General features: G+C 37.2%; 1 protein-coding gene across 2 annotated transcripts in view; it reads right to left on the reverse strand.

The window, feature by feature from the left end:
• SLC2A9 (solute carrier family 2 member 9) overlaps nt 1-19,763 on the reverse strand; it is a 135,009-nt gene that overhangs the window by 28,104 nt on the left and 87,142 nt on the right. For both annotated transcript variants that reach the window (XM_080387805.1, XM_080387804.1), the window contains one exon: nt 1,978-2,105. In XM_080387805.1, coding sequence (XP_080243931.1) covers nt 1,978-2,105 — 128 coding nt within the window. The remainder of the gene's footprint in view (nt 1-1,977; nt 2,106-19,763) is intronic.

Genomic DNA, 19,763 nt, shown 5'->3' on the forward strand with positions numbered 1-19,763 from the left:
TCGATTTGAGACCTCATTCCCTGTCACCTGCCACAGACGCAGGGAGTGGGACTGCTAGTGCCTGGCCAGCCAGGGTGGAAGTTGATGTCTCATACTGTCTAAAGTCAGTCCCCATCCTCTTGGAGAAACAGGTATTAAACCACATGGGAGCATCCACTTGCTGGACAAGCTTGTGGCTGCTTCCTGGACCAGACTGATGCTGATGACAAAGGACAGATTTTCAAAAACACAAGGGAATTGTCTAATTCTTTCTATCATTTGGTAGATGTTCTAGTGACCTCTGCAGGAAAAGAATTATGTCTCCACCTGCTTTTGAAAATCTCACTTTAAATGTCTAAGCTGGCAAGTCCTTCACTGTGAAGCTGGTCAAAAAAATTCATTGATTTCAGTAAGCACTAGAACAAGCTCTTAAGACTTCTAGCTCTGAGCAGTCTAATTGAAGTTCATGTTACAAGAGTGCAGAGTTTGGAAGGATGACAGTCTTTATACTCATGTTAGCTTAGAAGGTGATGCAAATAATCAAAACTATTAGAGACTTTTTCCTTTTAGAAGAAATTTTAAATTGTCAAACTTAGATCAAGAGTCAGACTTTATAAAGCTTTCAAGTTCTCCCATAAAGTATCTCATATAATTTATGAGATTTTATAATAATAAAATATATAATAACATAATAAAAAACAGTACCGTTTAATAAAAGCAGTTCTACTTGTCAAATGAAAATGAATATACAAAATCTTGCAATATGATATAATTTTATAGTATCTGCAAATATTCTTACTCATATGATATTGCAGTATCGTATAATTTTCAGCTATAGGAACGCACGAACAGCAGTAACACCTTGCCTGGTATTCAAATATCTTGCTCTGCATTGATTTGAAGAGTAAACCAAAATCTCTCTCCTGGGTGTGAGGACCTGCAAGTAACCTGCAGGGAGGCTTGCTCCCCGCTACGCCCTTCCCCTGCCAGTAGTATTTTCCCCTGTGCATTTTAAAAAACTAATTAGGACTTCTATGTTTTGTTTTGTAGTTGTAAGCTTCACTCTTAAAATATTATCAGTGGAACAGGATGGCTCTTTCGAAGAGTTTGGACATAGTCAGTCAGGGGACTGATCAGCTGTCCTTCAGCTCCTGAAACAGAGAATCAGCTCCTATGTGAGCTCCAGAGAGTGCTGACAGTCTTTGGGAGAGGTTCATGGTCAGGAAAAGGACCTCTCATTTTTGAATGAGAAACTCTTGAAGCTGTATGATGACACGCTGACAGTGATGAAGTGTTCTTAGGAATCAGATGGGGAAAATGGTGTTCTATATTGAACTTCAAATTTTATTTTAAATTATTTTTAAATTCAATTTTTTTTAATAACTTATCCTGTTAAAATATGAACACAGTCTCTTGATGAAACTGTCCTCCGTGTAACTAGTTCAGCCAAGGAAACAAAGCAATCCACTAAAAGTGAAGTCTGGGGAAGCTGAGACAGGAACAAATTCATCCATGCAGCAACTAGGCTGCAGCAAGAAGCAACCAACTGAAGAAGGTAAAAGCCTGACAGAAGAGATTGAAAAAAAGAAAGCCATGAAGCCAAACTTAGAGGGAGGGAGAATCAGAGACCATCTGTTCTCCAATGAGACTAATAAGGATTCTCAAAGTATAGTGTAAACCAGAAGATAGGTAGCCTAAAGGCTGAAGAAAAAGGCAGTGACAATCACCATCAGTAACCATGAATTCCAGACACAGATATCAGACTGCATTGCTAAAGCAATCCTGTGGGGAATTTGCCATAGAGGGTCAATTTTCTCTGAGACGTTCAAACAAGGAGACAAGTGGGTAGCACAACTGAAATGTATCACAAACATGGTGGGAATTTCATCCACTTTAATAAAAAGACATTTAATATCATGTGAAAATTTTATTCAAACATCATATATCACACTATACCAACTATATCATAGTGTACCAACTATCAAGGACGTTGAGTACCTGAATGAAAGGGAAGAGCAGTCCGACTGCGAAGTTGGAGAGCCAATTCACTGTCCCAGCTATCATGAATGCAGCCGGCCTCTGCGACTGCTGGAAAAACTCTCCAGTGAGGACAAATGGAATGCCACCTGAAACAGAGTCCAACAAGTCAGTGGTTTTAGTAAACTTCCTCTGCCAAATAGCTGTTTCACTTACAGAGATGAACATGCTCTGCGTTGCACACCTCAGTGACTAGCACTGCTCTATAACTCTCTGCTCAGGTGCACGCAGGGACTTCTGAGCCAGTAAAATGTGATTTGTCAAAATCATACTTTAGAAAAATGACACTTCACTCTTTCACACCACTGCACCTCCTGTTTTACAACCTTTCAGTGATGGTAAGCAGATAATGGAGCACTGAATCCACACAACAGTTTCCAGAATATCATGTGACAAGTTGTTCATTAAAGATAAGAATGATTGTTTCTACTAAAACACTTGCAATTCTGAAAATTCAGCAGTACTCCAAAATACTTTTAGACTGTAACAGTTGGAAAGACAGCTCCAAAGAGATTAAACAGTTGGGGTTTTTTTTAACTCTATCCACTTTATTTCAGCAATGAAAAAGACAAAACATTTGCTTCTCCATGAGCATACTTTTCATTGATGCTTATTTAATACACTGCCTTACTAGATGTACTGCTGGCACTTCTGGCAAGGTCTATTTATCCCATCAGCCAAGGACTCTGACCTCCGTAACAACAAGCTCAGTTGAATACCACATTTGTCACTCGTGTTTCCTTCCACTTAGGCAGTGGACTATTTTGTACAGCACTGGCATATTGCTGGTCTGACAGTAACCCCCGGGTAATAGCTGTCTAGTAGCTGAAAGTCTCTGTTTATGATCTTTGGCTTCCTGCATTCCAATAGGGTATTTCAACAAATATTTCTATTTTTATAGAATAAAACATGGATTGCATTTGCTGATTGGCTACATATTTCAGTTACTGTTGCACATCTATTTCCAGAATTATTTCACCACAGCTTGGAGAACTGCAAACCTAGTAACATCACTCAGGTCTTCAGTATTCTGGGCTACCAGTTTCCACCACTAGGTCCTCATGTGTGCTGGTATTACCTGCCTCATCACTCAGCTTTGTAAACAAGATCCATGTACACACATACTATGCAAGTCCTTTCTCTGTTTTAAGCATTTTAACAAGTTAGTGTGAACAATCAAAACCATATTAATAGCCACACTTCCTTTCAAAAACATCTGTAACAATCCTGATTGCCAAAATACATATAAATTAAGATAAAAACACCACCAAAGACTTATCCATCCGCCAGATCTTCTCCTTGCATGTTTTTGCTTGATCTATGTGCTTATCTTTTGTACTAGCCTTACCCTTGGACAGTTGTGAATGTATCTCTGTGATGCAGTGCCATGTAGCCCCCTGTGTTCAATGGCACTGCACTTAAAACAGACACATCAGAAGCTGCCCTATGGCAGTATGAGATAGGAACTTGTAAACACATAAGAGGACATGCAGATGATGCATGGTATCAGATATACCTCCCTCCCAGATCCTTCAGATGCAGATACCATGAATACGTGCATAAAAGAAAGGCAACATGATGCAGAAAATGGCTACATATGTTAGTAAGCATCACTCTTCATCATCAGCTATTGGGACTTTTTGTGAGAACGCATCTACAACAGTAGCAAAGGCTTCAACTGAACTTTCTGTCCTAAAGACTGCCAGTTTAAATCACACCAAAAGAAGTACAGGGTGAATACATTTATTTACTCCTACTTTATACATAGGAGACTGAGATATGGAGAGTTTAGACCATCCAAACCACAGCTTAGTATCTTTCTACAAGCCATATGTAGTATCTGAATTCTGTGAGTAAAAAAAGTGACTGCTCCCAATAGCACTTTGAACATGCAGAATAAGCAGCTGAACACGCATAACTTAATGAAATTCAAGCAGCATGTGGTCTGTCAATCCTTAGTGGCCTCCACTGCCTATTCTACCATACGCTTGGGATTTGGGTTCAAACCCTAAGGTATGGCAGGCAAAACAACAATCACAACTGTTCTGTCAGCATCTGTTTTAGGTCTCAAAAGCCATGCAAGGCAGTGGCTTGCCAGGGCACTTACGCCTTGGAGAAAGGAACTGAAGGACTGGAAACACAGAAAACATGTAAGATAATTTATTTATGATCATTTATTCTGTCACACCTTTGCTGTAGGACAATCTACAGAGGTGTTGCTGTTCTTGTCAGTATAATGAAAAAATGCTGTTCGAGACCCATTTGGGAAAATACACATTGTACAAGAGAGGAAAAAAGCCAGAGGCAAAAACCAAAAAAAATCATAAAAATCCCAAAGAGTACAAAAGGACACAAACATATCAGAAAGCATAAATGTTATGGAAATTAAAATGCATGGGCACTATCCTGCAAAAAGGTTCCTTGAAATTCAAATGTAATTTCTAGATACATATTAATCATGACTGAAATTTATTATTAGTCATACTTGCCACAAAAGCTCTTCAATCTAATTTGAAAAAGAATCCATTAATCTAGTGATGGTAAAAATATTTTGCAAAGTCAAAAAAAAACCCAACAAACTAGCGGCTCCTTTGAGCTCTTTCAAACTTTCTCATGGCATGGGCAGGCATCCTCATAGCATCACAAAACAGAGAAAGTTAGTTTCTGTAGAGGGATGACTTAAGAGAAATTATATGGAGGAACAAAGGAGCCTGAAAAGCAATAGGTGAGTTATGTGAAAGACAGGCCAGATCTAGAAACATGAGAAACCAAATTAAGTCAGACCATTGCTGTATATAGATATATATCCAGAAAAGCAGAGAGTTGACCCTACTAGGATACAGAGCAGGGGATATGAATGCCTGCCGAGAGCCATATGACTGAAGAACACACTCCACAACTGAGTGAAGTGAAAAAAAGATTTAGGCAAACAAAGAGAAATGCAAAGCAACCAAACTAGGACAGTCCCCTACAAAATCATGAGGCCAGATGGGTCCATACTGCCCGTGTTCAAACATTGATGCTTGGTAACAACAAAAGCAACAACAAAAGCAATCCAACCAAACTTCTGTATTTTCTGAAAGTCTTCACACTTTTTGTCATGGGCTTTGCCACTTTAATATGTGTTTGAACGTGGGTGAAATAATTTCACCAAAAAGCTAACTGATATTCTTCCTCATGGGGGATGAACATGGCATTAGCACTTCCCCTGGAAGGCTTTCCACACAATTTTCAGTGAAACACCTTTATTTTAGCTCTGATCATAACATAAAAAATGTATATTAGGATTTCCTGTAGGAGTTTTTCAAAAGTTAGCTTCTGAACATGAATTTAAAGAGGTAATGCATTGACCACAATTACAGTGATTCATTTCTAATTCTTCGTTCTTTTCAGCACTGCAGTGAACATAATAGAAGAAGCTCTTATACTGCAGTGTCATTAAAGACTGTTATAACTGTTACCATGCTACATCTATTGGAAAATACAAATCTCTCATTGCAGGACTTGTATATCAATGGGCTGTTTAATGAAACTAGATTAAGCACACATGACACAATTAGACATGCAACAATGCTTCTATATCTCTGCATTTTATTAATTTCCTTTCATAATCAGGCCAGTTACGCTTAGAAAAAAAGTCATGCACTGGTAAACATCCGCAATCTCAATGCAATAGTCTTTTATGCATGAAATTGGAATGCTAGAACAGAAATTATATTCTTGGTATACATTCTATAGATTGTCAAATAAGAATGTAAATTTGCACAAGTATCATATTTTCTTATGAAAAATTAAGTCCACCTATTTACTATTTCGTTCAGTCAGCAGTTACAAGTAAATACTGCTGAACAGAAGTTACTTGATTCAGCGCAAAAATCTGAATATAGAAAACATAAAAAAGAAAGAAAAATACTGAGTTCCTCATTCTGGTTTTATCCAGTACCAAACTGGGAGTTGAACGTATGGCTATATATATGACTTATGAAATGAGAATGTTAAAAGAATAAATGCCCAATACAAATCAGGGAGATGTATCACACTGGTAAATCGCCTCAAAAGGCAATGGAAACTTTGTGCCCTGAGTACCACTAAAGAGAAGGAACTCTCCCTCAGCAGCAGCTCATCTTTCAATACAGACTAAAGACAAACCTTTGTGTTCAGGCAGCGGCCCCACAGCCAGCCATAGGATTTGCAGCCCCACCAGGAGGACCACTTGTGGCCACACAGCCCTGTGGCCTCCTGCAAGACTCAGCACTCCAAATTCTGCCCATACAGGAGTTTTGGAATTTGGAAATCCTGAGAGCCCTGATTTGGCTTAGAGCTTCCAGACTTTCTAGCTCAATGCTTTGAAAAAAGTCTTCAAAGGGAGATGTTTTGAGAAAACAGACAAGCACTTTGCAACTTCGCTCTGTTTTGGGAAAAAAAAAAAAAGTCTGCAGCTCTAGACAAGATCAAGCAAAATAGCTTTTGACTGCAAAGCAGGGCATGTAGAGAAGATTGATATATCTTGATAGGGTTCGTAGATAAAGCGCTGTCTCAATGAAAAGCTTCAGTATTTGCAATTCAAGGGGTAAAAGATCTACAGGGCAGCTGTGGAAGAGAAGCAATGGAAGTGAGACAAAGATCGTGGAAGAAAACTGCTGGAAAAACAATCCAACATTCTTCAGTGAGAGAGGAAAAGGCTGTTATTTTCTACAGATCTAAGCTATAGAAAAAAACCCCACAAACACAAAGAAAACACCAAGTTTCTTCCATCTCTACAGGTCTACAGACAGAATGAGAAGTTTGCAAAATACTTATCTCAGTCTTTAAAGAGGTGTTCTGTAACCTGTCAGATTATTTTACCTTGTTCATCGTATTTGATAGAATAATACCCCACCAAATAGCATTACATAGTAAGATACAATGGCTATATTGCCCAGCTAATTCTTTTGGGAGAACTGGGAGCAGAACATGTGATAGGGGTGTACTGAGTCACAGCTTCATGCTACAGACTCTCCTGTCTGTCTCCAGCTATTCTCCATGGGAGAACTGTTTATCTCATCTACTGCAGAACTGAGTAAAACAGGCACTTTGCTTGTATAAAATGGTATAGTTCATTAACCACATTAATTTGTACCATGTGAAGAGCATGTCATTTCTGCCTTAGATTAAAGGCCACTCAACTGAATAAACAACATTTAAAGCAAAGTCAGTCCACAGCAAACCAAAACTGCAAACCATACCACTAAATTAGAAAATATAAATAACACAAAACCTGGCAAAACCCCAAGAATATATTAATTAGTACCTATAGTTATTAACAGTCTAGTTTTTAATACAGTATTATGTGGAAGGGTTTTTTGCATTGATTAACTAACCTTTGATGCCTATAGCATCTATAAAACCTGTTACTCTAACAGCATATAGAAAGCCAGTTCTGGAGGTATTCTGGACTCAGTTGGTGCAAGGTAACCCACATAATTCAGGGTAAATAAATAAACTAAGCAATGGTGAAGAACAAAAATATTTATATGCTCTGTTGCAGTATCATTAGTTAAAATGTTAATTCTTCATTCTCAGCTAATTTACACTAAAATGGTTGACATACAACAACAAGGCTATTAGCTAAAATATAATAAACCACACAATATTCATTCTATGTCCACTTAGGTAACTATTTCTAAAGCAGATATTCCATGTAATTTTGTAATGCAAAAGACATAAGAATACCCTTATCCAAACCATCTAATAATTTCCTCTTCAGTGAAATTCTCTCCCTCTTGAATAATAATTAGTGCATTTTCCTGTAATTTTAGTTCCAAAAGGCAGTGCTTCCAAGCAGAATTTTATGATCAGTCATTTTACTGACTGAATATTTTTTCTCTGAATTTTCTCTGAAAGTTTTTTTAATGAAGTCAAAATACTTACTATGTAACTGAGGAACCCAAATAATTTCAGTACTTTTAAGATATTCCTTACATGAATTACAATAATTTCTTTTAAATACAGCTGTTTCCTGGAAGCCTGAGTAATATCTTCCATTTTTAACAGCTACTTTAGAAATCCAATACATCTTTTTTTGGTGTTTTCACTTGCAATCTGGTGGGCATTTTGTAATTTTTTTTTGTTATTGTTCTTTGATTTTTTTTTTGTGTTAGCTTTTTTTCTTTTTTTGGTAAAAACTGAACATCATAATTAAATTTCTATTATGTTATCTGGCAATATTTCTTTTTTCTTCACCATTATAATTCTGCATAATGACTGAAGAATAAAATACAATTAAAAATACATTAAACTTATGACTACATTTAAATAGCCTTTTAAACATTTCTGCTATATTTTCAGACTCACTTTATCATCAGTACCCTATTTATAGCCTGACTTTCTGTTCTTCTACTTGAACGTGAAGAAAACATTTCTTTACTGAGCTATGACTAAGAGTCTTTATAACTAATTTATAATTATTCTCAGTAACAATGATGATCAGACACTGATTAACATCTGTTCTGTTAATATTACATTACTGAAAACAATTACCTCAATGATGAGATCAATGATGAGAAAGTTTTTACTTTAATAAAAGCACAGAAGCGTCCCTTACATTTTCATCCACTATACAGATGGCAGTATCATGGAAATACCTGAACTAAAAACTCAAAAAGTGTGTTCAGTCCTAGGTAAGTGAAGTATTCATACAGTTATATCACTATGACAGGACTGAAAGCAGGAAAAAACCCAACCCCTTTCTAGTCCAGGCTTATTACTTCTACAATAATCTACATTACCACTTCTATAATAATCTACAGAAAGAACTATAAAGTCATCAGACATGATCTCCCTGTCAGGAATTCACGTTGACAGCCCATTAGCACAGAATGCTGCTGGTTGTGAACTTATGAAAGCTAAAACAGTCTTGAAAACTCAGTGTGGCATGCCAGGCTTTCCCCACAAATATTTTAAAAAACAAATTAATCATAGTAGCAGTGCACAATTATGTTATTGTATAGCTGCATTCATCCTGAAGCACACCAAGAGTAAAAACAGTGCACCAAATTTTTGGAGAGCCTGGGACAGAAGAGTCTCTTTCTGACCTCCTTCTCCTGTTTAAGATGGGTAACAGACCACATCTTCAATGTTTATGGTTTCTGGTAACTGTTGAAGTCTTTAGGACATGAGGGTTCAAATGCCAGTAATTAAAGACTTCGGCTGCTGCTCCAGGATGGTAGACAGGGTATGGAGAGCAGTAGATGTAGAACTAATGAATGTAGGCCAATAAAAATACTTTATCTTCCTTACTGTGCCCAATAGCTAAAATGGACAGAGCAAACAGCAATATCTGTTTGCTAGCAAACAGAAAAGAAAATGAAGAGCATGCCAGAAGGTGCCCTTTGACTAGAATTACCAGCTTTAAGACAGACGGTAACAGTTTTGCTGCAACGAAAGATATAAACCTTATTTCTGATGAAACTCAGAAAAAAGTCGCCAAAGCCATAACTGAGTGTTCCTAAAAAAAGTGAAGTTTCCGGAGTACGTCAGATAACAACTGAAGATTCAAAAGAAACAACTGCCTAATTGGCTGAACTAACACCATCAGGCTACCCTTGTTCATGCAATTGTCCTTCTGATCTGTTTTTTCCCATGAAAGTCTCCTACTGTTGTTTATTTAGCTTTCTACATACTAGACTGGCTAACAAGAAACACTGTCTAGACCCTAAAGCAACTTCCATTGCAATGTAAAACTAGTAAACATCTGCATTTACATGCTAGCCATGCAGCTTAGCCAAAAATAGATGAGATGAGCTTAGAAAACTTTTCTTTGCCCTGCACTGTGCCTGGGCGCAAGGAAAATAAAGTATTTTTATTGTCTTACATTCATGAGTTCTGCATCTACTGTTCTATATATTTAGTAGTTTGCACTTTCCTAAGTATAAATATTTCATATTAATTGACAGAAGAAACAGTATATTTTTTAACTAGGCTTTCTCTATCTAGTCCCCATTAATCTGAATAATGTACCTAAGTCACTTACACAGCTTTGGAATAAATCTTTTTTTTCACGGTTACATGAAGCTCTAAAATACCTCGGTGCATTTTTCCAGCAGTAGATGTCTTAAGTGTTGGAGTTGTGAGCCATCAGCAAGTAATTAATGATCATTCAGGAAAACACACTAGTTCAGGTAAGAGGAGTGCTCTCAAGTGTCAAAGCATTCACATTTTGAAAGCTTCAATTAAGATAATTTGTAAAATCTATTTTCAAAAATATAGTTTGTAAGTTTTCCTGCTGCTAAGAACCTCATGTGTCATCTCCAGCAGTTCCTTTACCCAGCATATACACAGTCACCTACCAGGTACTAGGGGTTCTTTTTTCTTCAGAACCTCTGTAACAGAACTGTTAAAAGCTACACATTTACTCTATGCTGCTCTACAAAGAGGTGTATTCAAACAAAACATAAACCAGGCATTAATCCCAAAGTATATGCTGAATTACACTGTATTTAATATTTTCAAGGGGTACATTATCTCCCCCCCCCCCAAAAAAAAAAAAAAAAAAAAAGCATGGTGTGAAGGCGTGGCCAGATTAAAAGCAATTCTAGTTTTATTTCTTAACAGCCCCAAACCTCAGTTTGTTCACTGAGAGGCAACCAAAAGAGAAATTTTCATGGGATGCCTTTAAACTTCCCATACTTTCATCTCTTTGACTTAGTAGAAGTAGTTGAAAATACTCCTACCCCCAAGTGTAGGTAGGAGCTATTTCCATTGCTAAAGAAACCCGGAAAAGGAAAATCGGATCTCCTGTGGCTGTGCTTCACAGCCCACACAGTAAAAAGGAATGGCATTAATATGACAGGCCGTGATGGCTGCCAGCTGGGAGGGTAAAATGCCAACCCTAAGGCTACTGGTGTTGGATGGATGGCTGTCTGCAGCAACAGACTGGCACAGTGGGGCAGGGGATAGGGCACAGATCCCTCAGCAAATCTTTAACTGACACTAGTATGTATTGCATAATAATTACACATCTCCAGGTTACTATGAGTTCCTGAACTGAGCTGTAACTCACAGTTGGAATATGTATCTGCTTTTAGTGCAGCATGTTTTAAATCTACTGTTTTGCCCACAAAAGCCTTACAACTATCAACAGACCAAAACTTCTCTTAAATACCCGGGAAAACTAAAGGTTATTTCTGTACAAATACTCTCTGTATCTGATGCAGGAACTATCTGACATTATCAAAAGATGCTTATCTGCTGAAAAGACTGTAAAGGCTCCTAGTTTATAGAATAAAAGAAATCTTGGAAAATTAACCTAAACTGTCAAGTTTACCACTTTTTAATTCAATATACAGCAACATGGCTTTATTTGTTTCTTTATAACATCATACACTTTTCTAGTACAAAGAGAAGGGGTTTTTTTCCACTCAGGCAAGCTCCAAACTCTTTCTCAAGAAGGATTAAAAGAACGCTTCTGTGAGAGACCACGAGTATTAGAAATTCTTACATTTCACTCTAACTGGAGAAGCTAAAACATCACACAAAGCTCCTCTAAGTGCCCATTTCAGGCAACAATACTGATGCTGCTTTTCATTTCAGTACTTTTATGTCTACATGTGTGCTATCACACCTTTGTGTTTCACATCCAAGAGATTTTTTTTCTTCCCTGATGGCATTTCAGATTGAACAAACCTCATGACTTTCAAAGTGACCCTTTTATCACAACCACTCTGCTGTCAACACAGCTGCACACTGGCATTCAGAGTAAGAGCACAGACTGATTTAAACTTTAAATACCAAAATATCTTTGATACACCTCGGGGCAGAGCAATGATATCCTCTGAGTTTTCTTTTTTTTACTTCATAATGTCAATTTAACATATTCTGAATATTACGCCATCATGTTTCTATTGTATCAGTATTCAGGAAAGACTTCACTCACAGTCCATAAACATGACAAGGTATTATAAAACTCAATTATAAGACAAAACTCTCAATAAAGAGACAAAAAGAGAAACATTTTTCTGAAATGGTCTGATCTGTCAATGTTTCTTAACTGTGTCTGAAAATGCAACTGCTATGAAAAGCAACAGTCAAAAAATTAAGATCTCACTACCATAAAGTTAACTATTTATTTCAAAATCCATCACTGTGTGCATTTTATTGATTACCCTTTTCTGTGATGAGAGTGTGACTGGAAACATAGCACTGATCTGATTTTGTCATCCTTATGCATACTGGAAAGAAACTTATTTTTAAAGTAGGAATTGAAGCAAAATCACTAAATTCAGCTTTACACAAACACCACTGAAGTCAGCAGGACTTCTGAAGGGAAGTGCTACTAACCCACAGAAATACCTACAGGATTTAGGACCCGAATGATTATAGGACACAAATGATTACTTCTAAGATGTTACACAGCATAAGACAGAAAAGTCAGATGCCTTGAAGCCATGGCATAAGGATTAACCAGAGACTTCTGCTTTCTTCTCACCATTAGCACCACTGATTTAAAAATAGCAGCTATTGATGTAAATTGAGTCAGGGGCTGCACACTCCATGTAATGACCAGCTAGAAAATCCTCTGTAAGAACATGCTCATCTTTGTAGACACGTGGGCTTTCTGACAAATGGAAGCAAAGAAAGACTTCATATAGAGAATCAAACATCTCAGTGATAGAGGAAGAACACAGGACTTGAAGATAAAGAAACCGAGGATCAGATTAGATCATCTGGTTGAAATCCAATCCTCAGCTATTTCAGGAAGCATTTGATTTATAAAACATGTTTATTTTGTTTCTTCTTTTGCTCTTTCCATTAAGAAGCTGATACAGAACTCAGCTCCTGTAGTGGCCAGGAGTTTTCTTCCAATTTCTAGCCTAAGTTTATTCATGGCTAGCTAGCACCTAAGTTTGAGTCTTTGTTATTATTTTCTGCAGCAACATTTACCTTCAGCTTATTCTCCTTTTCAGTGTTATTTTCCCTTTTGCCCATGTATTTAAAAACAGAAATCATATTTTCAGGTTTTTTGGTTAGAAACTAAAAAATTATTCTGTATCTTTTAACATAAAAACCTATTTTCTTCACCTTCTCTCAGCCTTCCTATGCAAACTGCTGCATGAGCAGTTTTGTGCTCCAACATTCAGTTCTAAGTCATCGTCTCAAAAATGATGACATGACACATGACAACACAGTGAGCATTTTTCAAATTACAATACAGGCAATGCATGACAATATGATGCATTAGGTCTCTATGAAAATATGGAAAAGAACATGCATAAACAATTTTTCAAATTACTTAGATAAAATATAAACAGCTATGGAGAAGCCTTCCATGTGATATTTACAGATACCATTCTTATATTCTCCCTTAGCTGACTGACATTTTCAGACATCCTTAAATCCTCACCCTGTTCCTGAGCTTCTTAGCCTCTTTTTCTCTCCAACTGCATGCAGTTACACACGGCCTATTATTAGAAATGGGGAAAATGTGAAAGATGAAGTGAGGTTTCAACAAAATCTTTCCATCTCAAACTTGAAGCGCCACCAAAATAACACAAATTTCCAGCACAAAAATGGCTTGATTTACTGTAATCAGGCAATGGATATAAAAGCAGCTCCTCAGGTTTCTGGAACTTCCCCTAGTGTTACTGTTTGTTGTAACAAAAGATGTTTTTTTCCCTCCCAGAAGACTCCAAGGAACTCCTGGGGAATGTTTGATGGAAGGAGGAACACTACCACACACTTGCCTGTGCACACGTGTGGCTGACCTCTCTCCCAGCTATAGTGGTCGAAGGAAGGGCCATACACTCATGCTATACAAACACCTTTTACAGATCTTACTGTAACAATAGGGTCTTGAGTTGTTTCTATTTATTCCCAATGGTAAAATAAACCCAGTGCTCCAGATCACTGTGTTTCCAGAGCCACCAAATTTGCAAAGATTTGATCTAAACAAGACAAGATTTTTTCAATTTCTGAAAGAAGGTAATAAAGGAAGGATTACTTCAAAGCCAGCAAAATTACTGAAACAGTCCACCGCCTCCCACCCTTTCACTTAGTTCAAGACTAGCATCATACATAACCTCCTTCACCACAGTTTCCTTCCCCTTCTCTGCAGCACCGCCTTATCTATTTATCAAAAGTGGATAGAAAGGTGCTGTACTTAAACAGACTATTCCTCTAAGGAAGAAATATCAATACCTCTCTTCAAACAAAGATAATACAGGGCAATGCTTTATGCCAAGTTTCCAAAGTTCTTAAGGTCTGACTGTATTTTCTCATGCTTATTTCCATTGGGAAGGTTATCTGGGAGTCCATACCAACATTGCTGTAATCCCAAATTAATCAGTTGATTGATTGTTTTCCTGGACGTGTTCCACCATCTGGGGTGAATCTCTTGACACATGGCAGAAAAGCCATTCTCTGGTTCAGAAGATGAACATGTAATTGTTTTAAACAAATTGGAAGAGCATCAAAACCAAAGACTGCAAGCCCCTCATCCCAAAATACATGACAGACTCCCCGACAAGTGGGGTCACATCCCTGCAGGCTAAAAAGGAAACTGGACTGCACACATTCTGGGTCAGCTGGTGTTGTTGCTTTTTGTTGTTGTTGTTTTGTTTTTAAACTATTTGGCTACTAGATAAAAGGGTCAGTCTCCAGCAGCTTTGCAAAACTACGTCCAATCACCCAATGCACACACATACACATATAGATATTTTTCAATTCACCCAGCAAAATAAAAAATCACTTGTTTGCACAGCAACTGTTGCAAAGGCACAATGGGTGAACTGGGAATTCAGGCAAACAGATAAAAGTAAGCAGAACCTACACATTTTTTGTTTTAGTCAGACCTTAGCGTGGTTTTCCAGAAAGAGCACAGCTCAACATGCCAGTGTTCAGTGTCCACAAAGAGGCAGCCACAAAGGTTTAGTTGATAAAGTGGGGATAACTGCTTTTAGCTTTTCCTTTTTCCTTAAATAATATCTAAGACAAAGTGAAAGAAGGAAGACGTTTCACATGTACTTGACCCCATCTATCACAACACAAATTCCCAAGGAGCTGCGCATTATTTACCCACTCAGTAAAGGCATTGCAAATCAATGCATTTGCTCATGATGCTTAACCTGAACAGCACAAATGCTTTACAGAGATACTGAAAATGTTCTCTTACTATTTTTCTTTGATTTGTTTTCTCCATTAATTTTGGGGGTTTTTGCTTGTTGTCTGCTTAAGAGCCAGAACCAATCCCCTCAGTCCTTTCTATTCACTTCAGCTGAAACGTATCTCATATTTATTTCAGGTCAAATGTATGACCAAGAAAAACATTTCCATGAAGCTTCTGCCTTTTTCTTGAAGTACAACTGTAAAATTATTTACTAACATGTTCCCATAATCAAAAGTAATATTGGAAAGCAGTCTTTTTCTCTGCAACCAAATACCTTCATGTGTATAATTATCCCAATCGGCACAATGAAGCCACTGTCTGGAACAGCATGGCTCCCTAATTTATAAAACAGTAAGTGATTTTTGAAGGGTATTTTTCTTTCAGATGATAGACTGACTATCTTGAACATAAGGATCTCTTTAATTTTTAGTAAATGAAAGCTTTCTGCTGTTTGTCTTTTGAAAAAAAAAAAAAAAAAAAGTACCAAATTATATGCATGCATTACTGTTTCAGTCCAGAGCAACATGCTTAAAAAACATCTGCAAGCTGAAAAGCCAAGTTCAGAAAAATGAAACAAATAAAAAACTCCACAGTTTATAGTAACAGCTGATCCTAACTGTAAGGAGCAGATGGGACTCATCCATATGCTATCAGAAAGTGGGAGACTACACAACATCTAAGCTATCAAGAAAGTATCAGATGTTCTAACAAGAGAGAAAATACTGTATTTTTAAAGGCAATTTTATCCTCTAGAAAGTTATAGCGGTATTTTTATAAGCTCAGTTCCTCATGATTTACTATTTTCAGATGGAATAATTCTTCCAAGCAGCAATAGCTCAATGAACGTAAACAGAATTTGTCCTAGTTTAGTTCTGTATCTACAGAATCATTACAACCCATAGGATATTTACTCTGAAGAATGCTGAAATGCTCAACATAACTACAGGAGGAATTAAGTAAGATACTAAGTGCAAGTAACACCATGGCACTAGTACCTGTTTAACCAATACAAACAAATGACACAATTTCTACAAAAGGCTAAAAACATTAAAAACCTGCAACTTAATAATAAAGATGATGCATGTATTTTCTTGGGGAAAAACCCTTTTACTAACCAGAGAAGTGGAAAAGTTACTCCTAAACTTCAGTCTTTTCTCATTAAACTACCCGAGTTCTAAAACAGAATACTAGATATTGAAGTGTGAGATTTTCCTGCTAAAGGAGTGTAATAAAATATTATTGAGAAGGTGGGAATAAGACATAGCCATTCAGTCTGGAAAAATCTGGGGTGATAAAGGCTACAAGTTCACAAGGAATTTAAAAGAGGTAGAAAGGGGATCAGTTGTCCCATTTCTTCCAATGCAAGACCTAAAGGGCATCACATAAAGCACAACAGCGGATGTGTTTATGACAGATGGCAGACATGTAGTTTTCTTTGTGAAAGGAGGCTAAAATTTTGCACAGTTTCAGATGGAGAATGGAAAAATCCATGGAAGACTACAAAAATCTTAGAAACTATGTCTCAGGAAGACCCTAAGCCAAAAAAATGTATACCACTTTTAATAAGTGTCTCACCTGCTTGCCCTGTTTGTACTTTTCTCCAGACTCTCTTCCAGCCACTGCACTGGAGATGTGTTCAAAAACATGTTCTTTCCTACTGACTCCCTCTTGCTAAAACTCTAACATTAGCAGGAAACGAAAGATAAGGTTAATTGTCAGCACTGATTCTCCCATTAAAAGAAATTATGTTTTTGTGTACTGTGATACTCCACTGCCACTGCATGCTTCCATAAGAAAAAACTTAGTTCCTTTGTGTATGGGTGATATATACATGTGTCATATCTGTCACATATAAGGTATCTCACTCAGTCTTGTCACAGTGTATTACTAAACAAAATAAAGCTGATTTTAAATCAATCGATAATTGCTTTTGAGTAGTACTTGCCCTATCTAGGAAGATTCAGAAATACAATTTCCCACTGGGCTATAGAGTTCTCAAATAAAACAGCATAAGTACAAACTACTCGGTTTTGATCTTTGTGTAGTAATTTAAGGACTCAAAAATCCTTGGTAGCCTGCTTGACTGTCTATAAGCAGAAAGCTTTTCCTTATAGTCACTCTGCATCTTGTTTCAACATACACCTTTTGTCTCTCAAGCATTCCATCAGAGAGCACCAACAGCAGCCTGGCTCTGTCATCGCAACACACTCCTCATACATACTGGGGCTGCTCCTAGGTGCCCCAAAGCTGTCTCTTCTCCAGGCTGAATAAGTCCAGCTCACCCAGCTCTTTCTCGCAGGGCTGCTGTTACTGACTTGGTGACTCTCCAGTGGACTTGCCCCAGCTTATTCATGTCTTTCCTGTACTGAAGGGGGGCAAAACTTGACACAGTAATTGCACTCAAATACTGAAGTTGTGCCTTGTGATACAAAAAGCAATGGATGCAAAGTGGATGTCTCAATTTTCGGTAATATTTGTTTAGAAAAAAATATATATGCTCTCTTCTTATTCATCCATCTTAAAACAGTGCTAATAATGAAAGTGGCTTTCATATTCTGAAAGATAACTCCTCCCAGCTAAGAGGTAGCAAAGTAGTTCAGATCTCCTAAGCACCACTAAACAGAACAGAGAAGTTTCACTGAAGATAAATCAATGAAAAGTCAGCTAAAAAATTTACAGAGGACTCAGAATATGATTCTTCACGACTTCTTCTCAGCTGCTGAAGTGTCAATTACTGACATTTTCATAAAAAGCAAATCAATGTTCAATGCTACTGAGATACTCCCACTATTGTCAGGTATTACAAATGTTTGAACACACAGAGGAAAAGTGGAGAGGCCAACTAAGTAGCTACTAGTACAGTACTAATGTTCTTGGGGTTTAAAAGCAATGAGCACAGTGAAAAACACAAAAGAAGATTTAATTCCAAAGAATTTCTGTAGAAAGCAAATAAGTAATATCAAAACAAAAGGTGTTGTGTTCATGTATCTGCAGACACTTTCCTCCAAACAGAGTGCAAAATACAATAGAAAATCCCGAGCAGAATGAAGGAAACCAGAATCCATTCTGAAGAATGGGTGAGGTGAAGTGGAAATGTAGAGGGTTCATTTTAACATGCTGAAAATACAACATGTAAGAACGTACTGATCTGTAAACTCTACAAATCAGTGGAACTTGTCTGTAAAATGAAAAAAAACCTCTACAATTTGTTTCAACAGAATTTTTTTAGAAAAAACAAAGGTAGATTTTGCAAGTAGCTGCATTCAAATTGTTTGAGCTACTTAAAACATTGAGGGAAGTTTTCAAGCAGTTTCAAGTCAACATTTGACTTTCCATAGGTATTCAAAACACGAGAGCAGTTCTCTTCCACAGAATCCCTCTTAAAAAAAAATAAACTAAGAAACATATGTCAGAAATACTAGGGACTTAGCAGAATCTGAGATTTGTCCTTACAGAAGGACAAAGGCATTGCAAGACTTCCTGCAGTATTTGCCTTGCAAGAAGAGCTGGAGGTGAGGGAGGGGAATAGTCTTCATAGGCCACCTACAGTCCAACATTAACGACCCTAGTCAAGACTGTTTGACTTGTCTGTTTTCTAGTCAGCTACCATATGCAGAGGAATAAGCACAGAGATCAGTGACCAAGTATTCTCCAAGAAGCAAAGGGAAAAGGAATATTTTGGTCTCCCCATTTTCCTCTAAAGCAGCACTATCTTTCCTCAGAGGAAATTCCAAAAGAGGATCTATAGAATTACAGCAATGTTTCATTAGAGTCACATGAAACATCAGCAACTCCTTCCTTCCCCAAATAAACCATAATCAATTAATTAGATCACTTCAGTGGTGAAGATGTACAAATAGTTGATTAATGTCAAACCCTTTATAAAGAAAAAGAGGCAATAAATGGTGCGTGAAAAAACCCGAGAACTCAGGGGAACAGAAGTCTTTCAGTTTTACAGCTGAACTGTGAAAAAACTAAAAAGCTGCTGATTTTTCCCTTTTTTGTGGAGAACAGTTTGTAAGATAATCTTTGAAAATTTAAGTGCTGTTTTGACATCTCTGTACATGAATTGAATTTGGATTAAATTCTTCTTTATCTGCAAATCATTTTTGTTAACATTTCATTATTTGACAACTGCAGGATCCAATCCCGACCAAGTATCTGAAGGCTAGAGCAACACTGTTTAGAGAAATACTATGCTCAGGCAAGTATTTGCATATTATGCATATCTATTAAAATGTGTTTTCCAAAGATATGATGCAATTAGAATCACAGAATAAATTAGGTTGGAAGGGACTTCTGGAATTCATCCTCTGATCAAAGCAGGGCCAGTTGCTCATGAACTTGCCCAGCTGAGTTTTGAATAGCTCAAAGAATGGACATTTCATGGCCTCTGAGCAACATATTCCAGCGTTTAACCACTCTCAGTATAAAATCTTTTCTCTTCTATCCAGTCAGAATTGCCCTTGCTGAGCCTTGACTGTTGTCCTGTCTTTTCATTCCACACTTCTGAGAAAGGTCTGGCTTTATTACTTTTTTACACTTGAAACGTGTTCTTTGTTAGAGAAAATTAAATACAAATATTACAGCCTGTGAATACTGGATT

Source organism: Falco punctatus, assembly GCF_963210335.1.
Source record: "Falco punctatus genome assembly, chromosome: 1".
In the NCBI taxonomy this organism is placed as follows: domain Eukaryota; kingdom Metazoa; phylum Chordata; class Aves; order Falconiformes; family Falconidae; genus Falco; species Falco punctatus.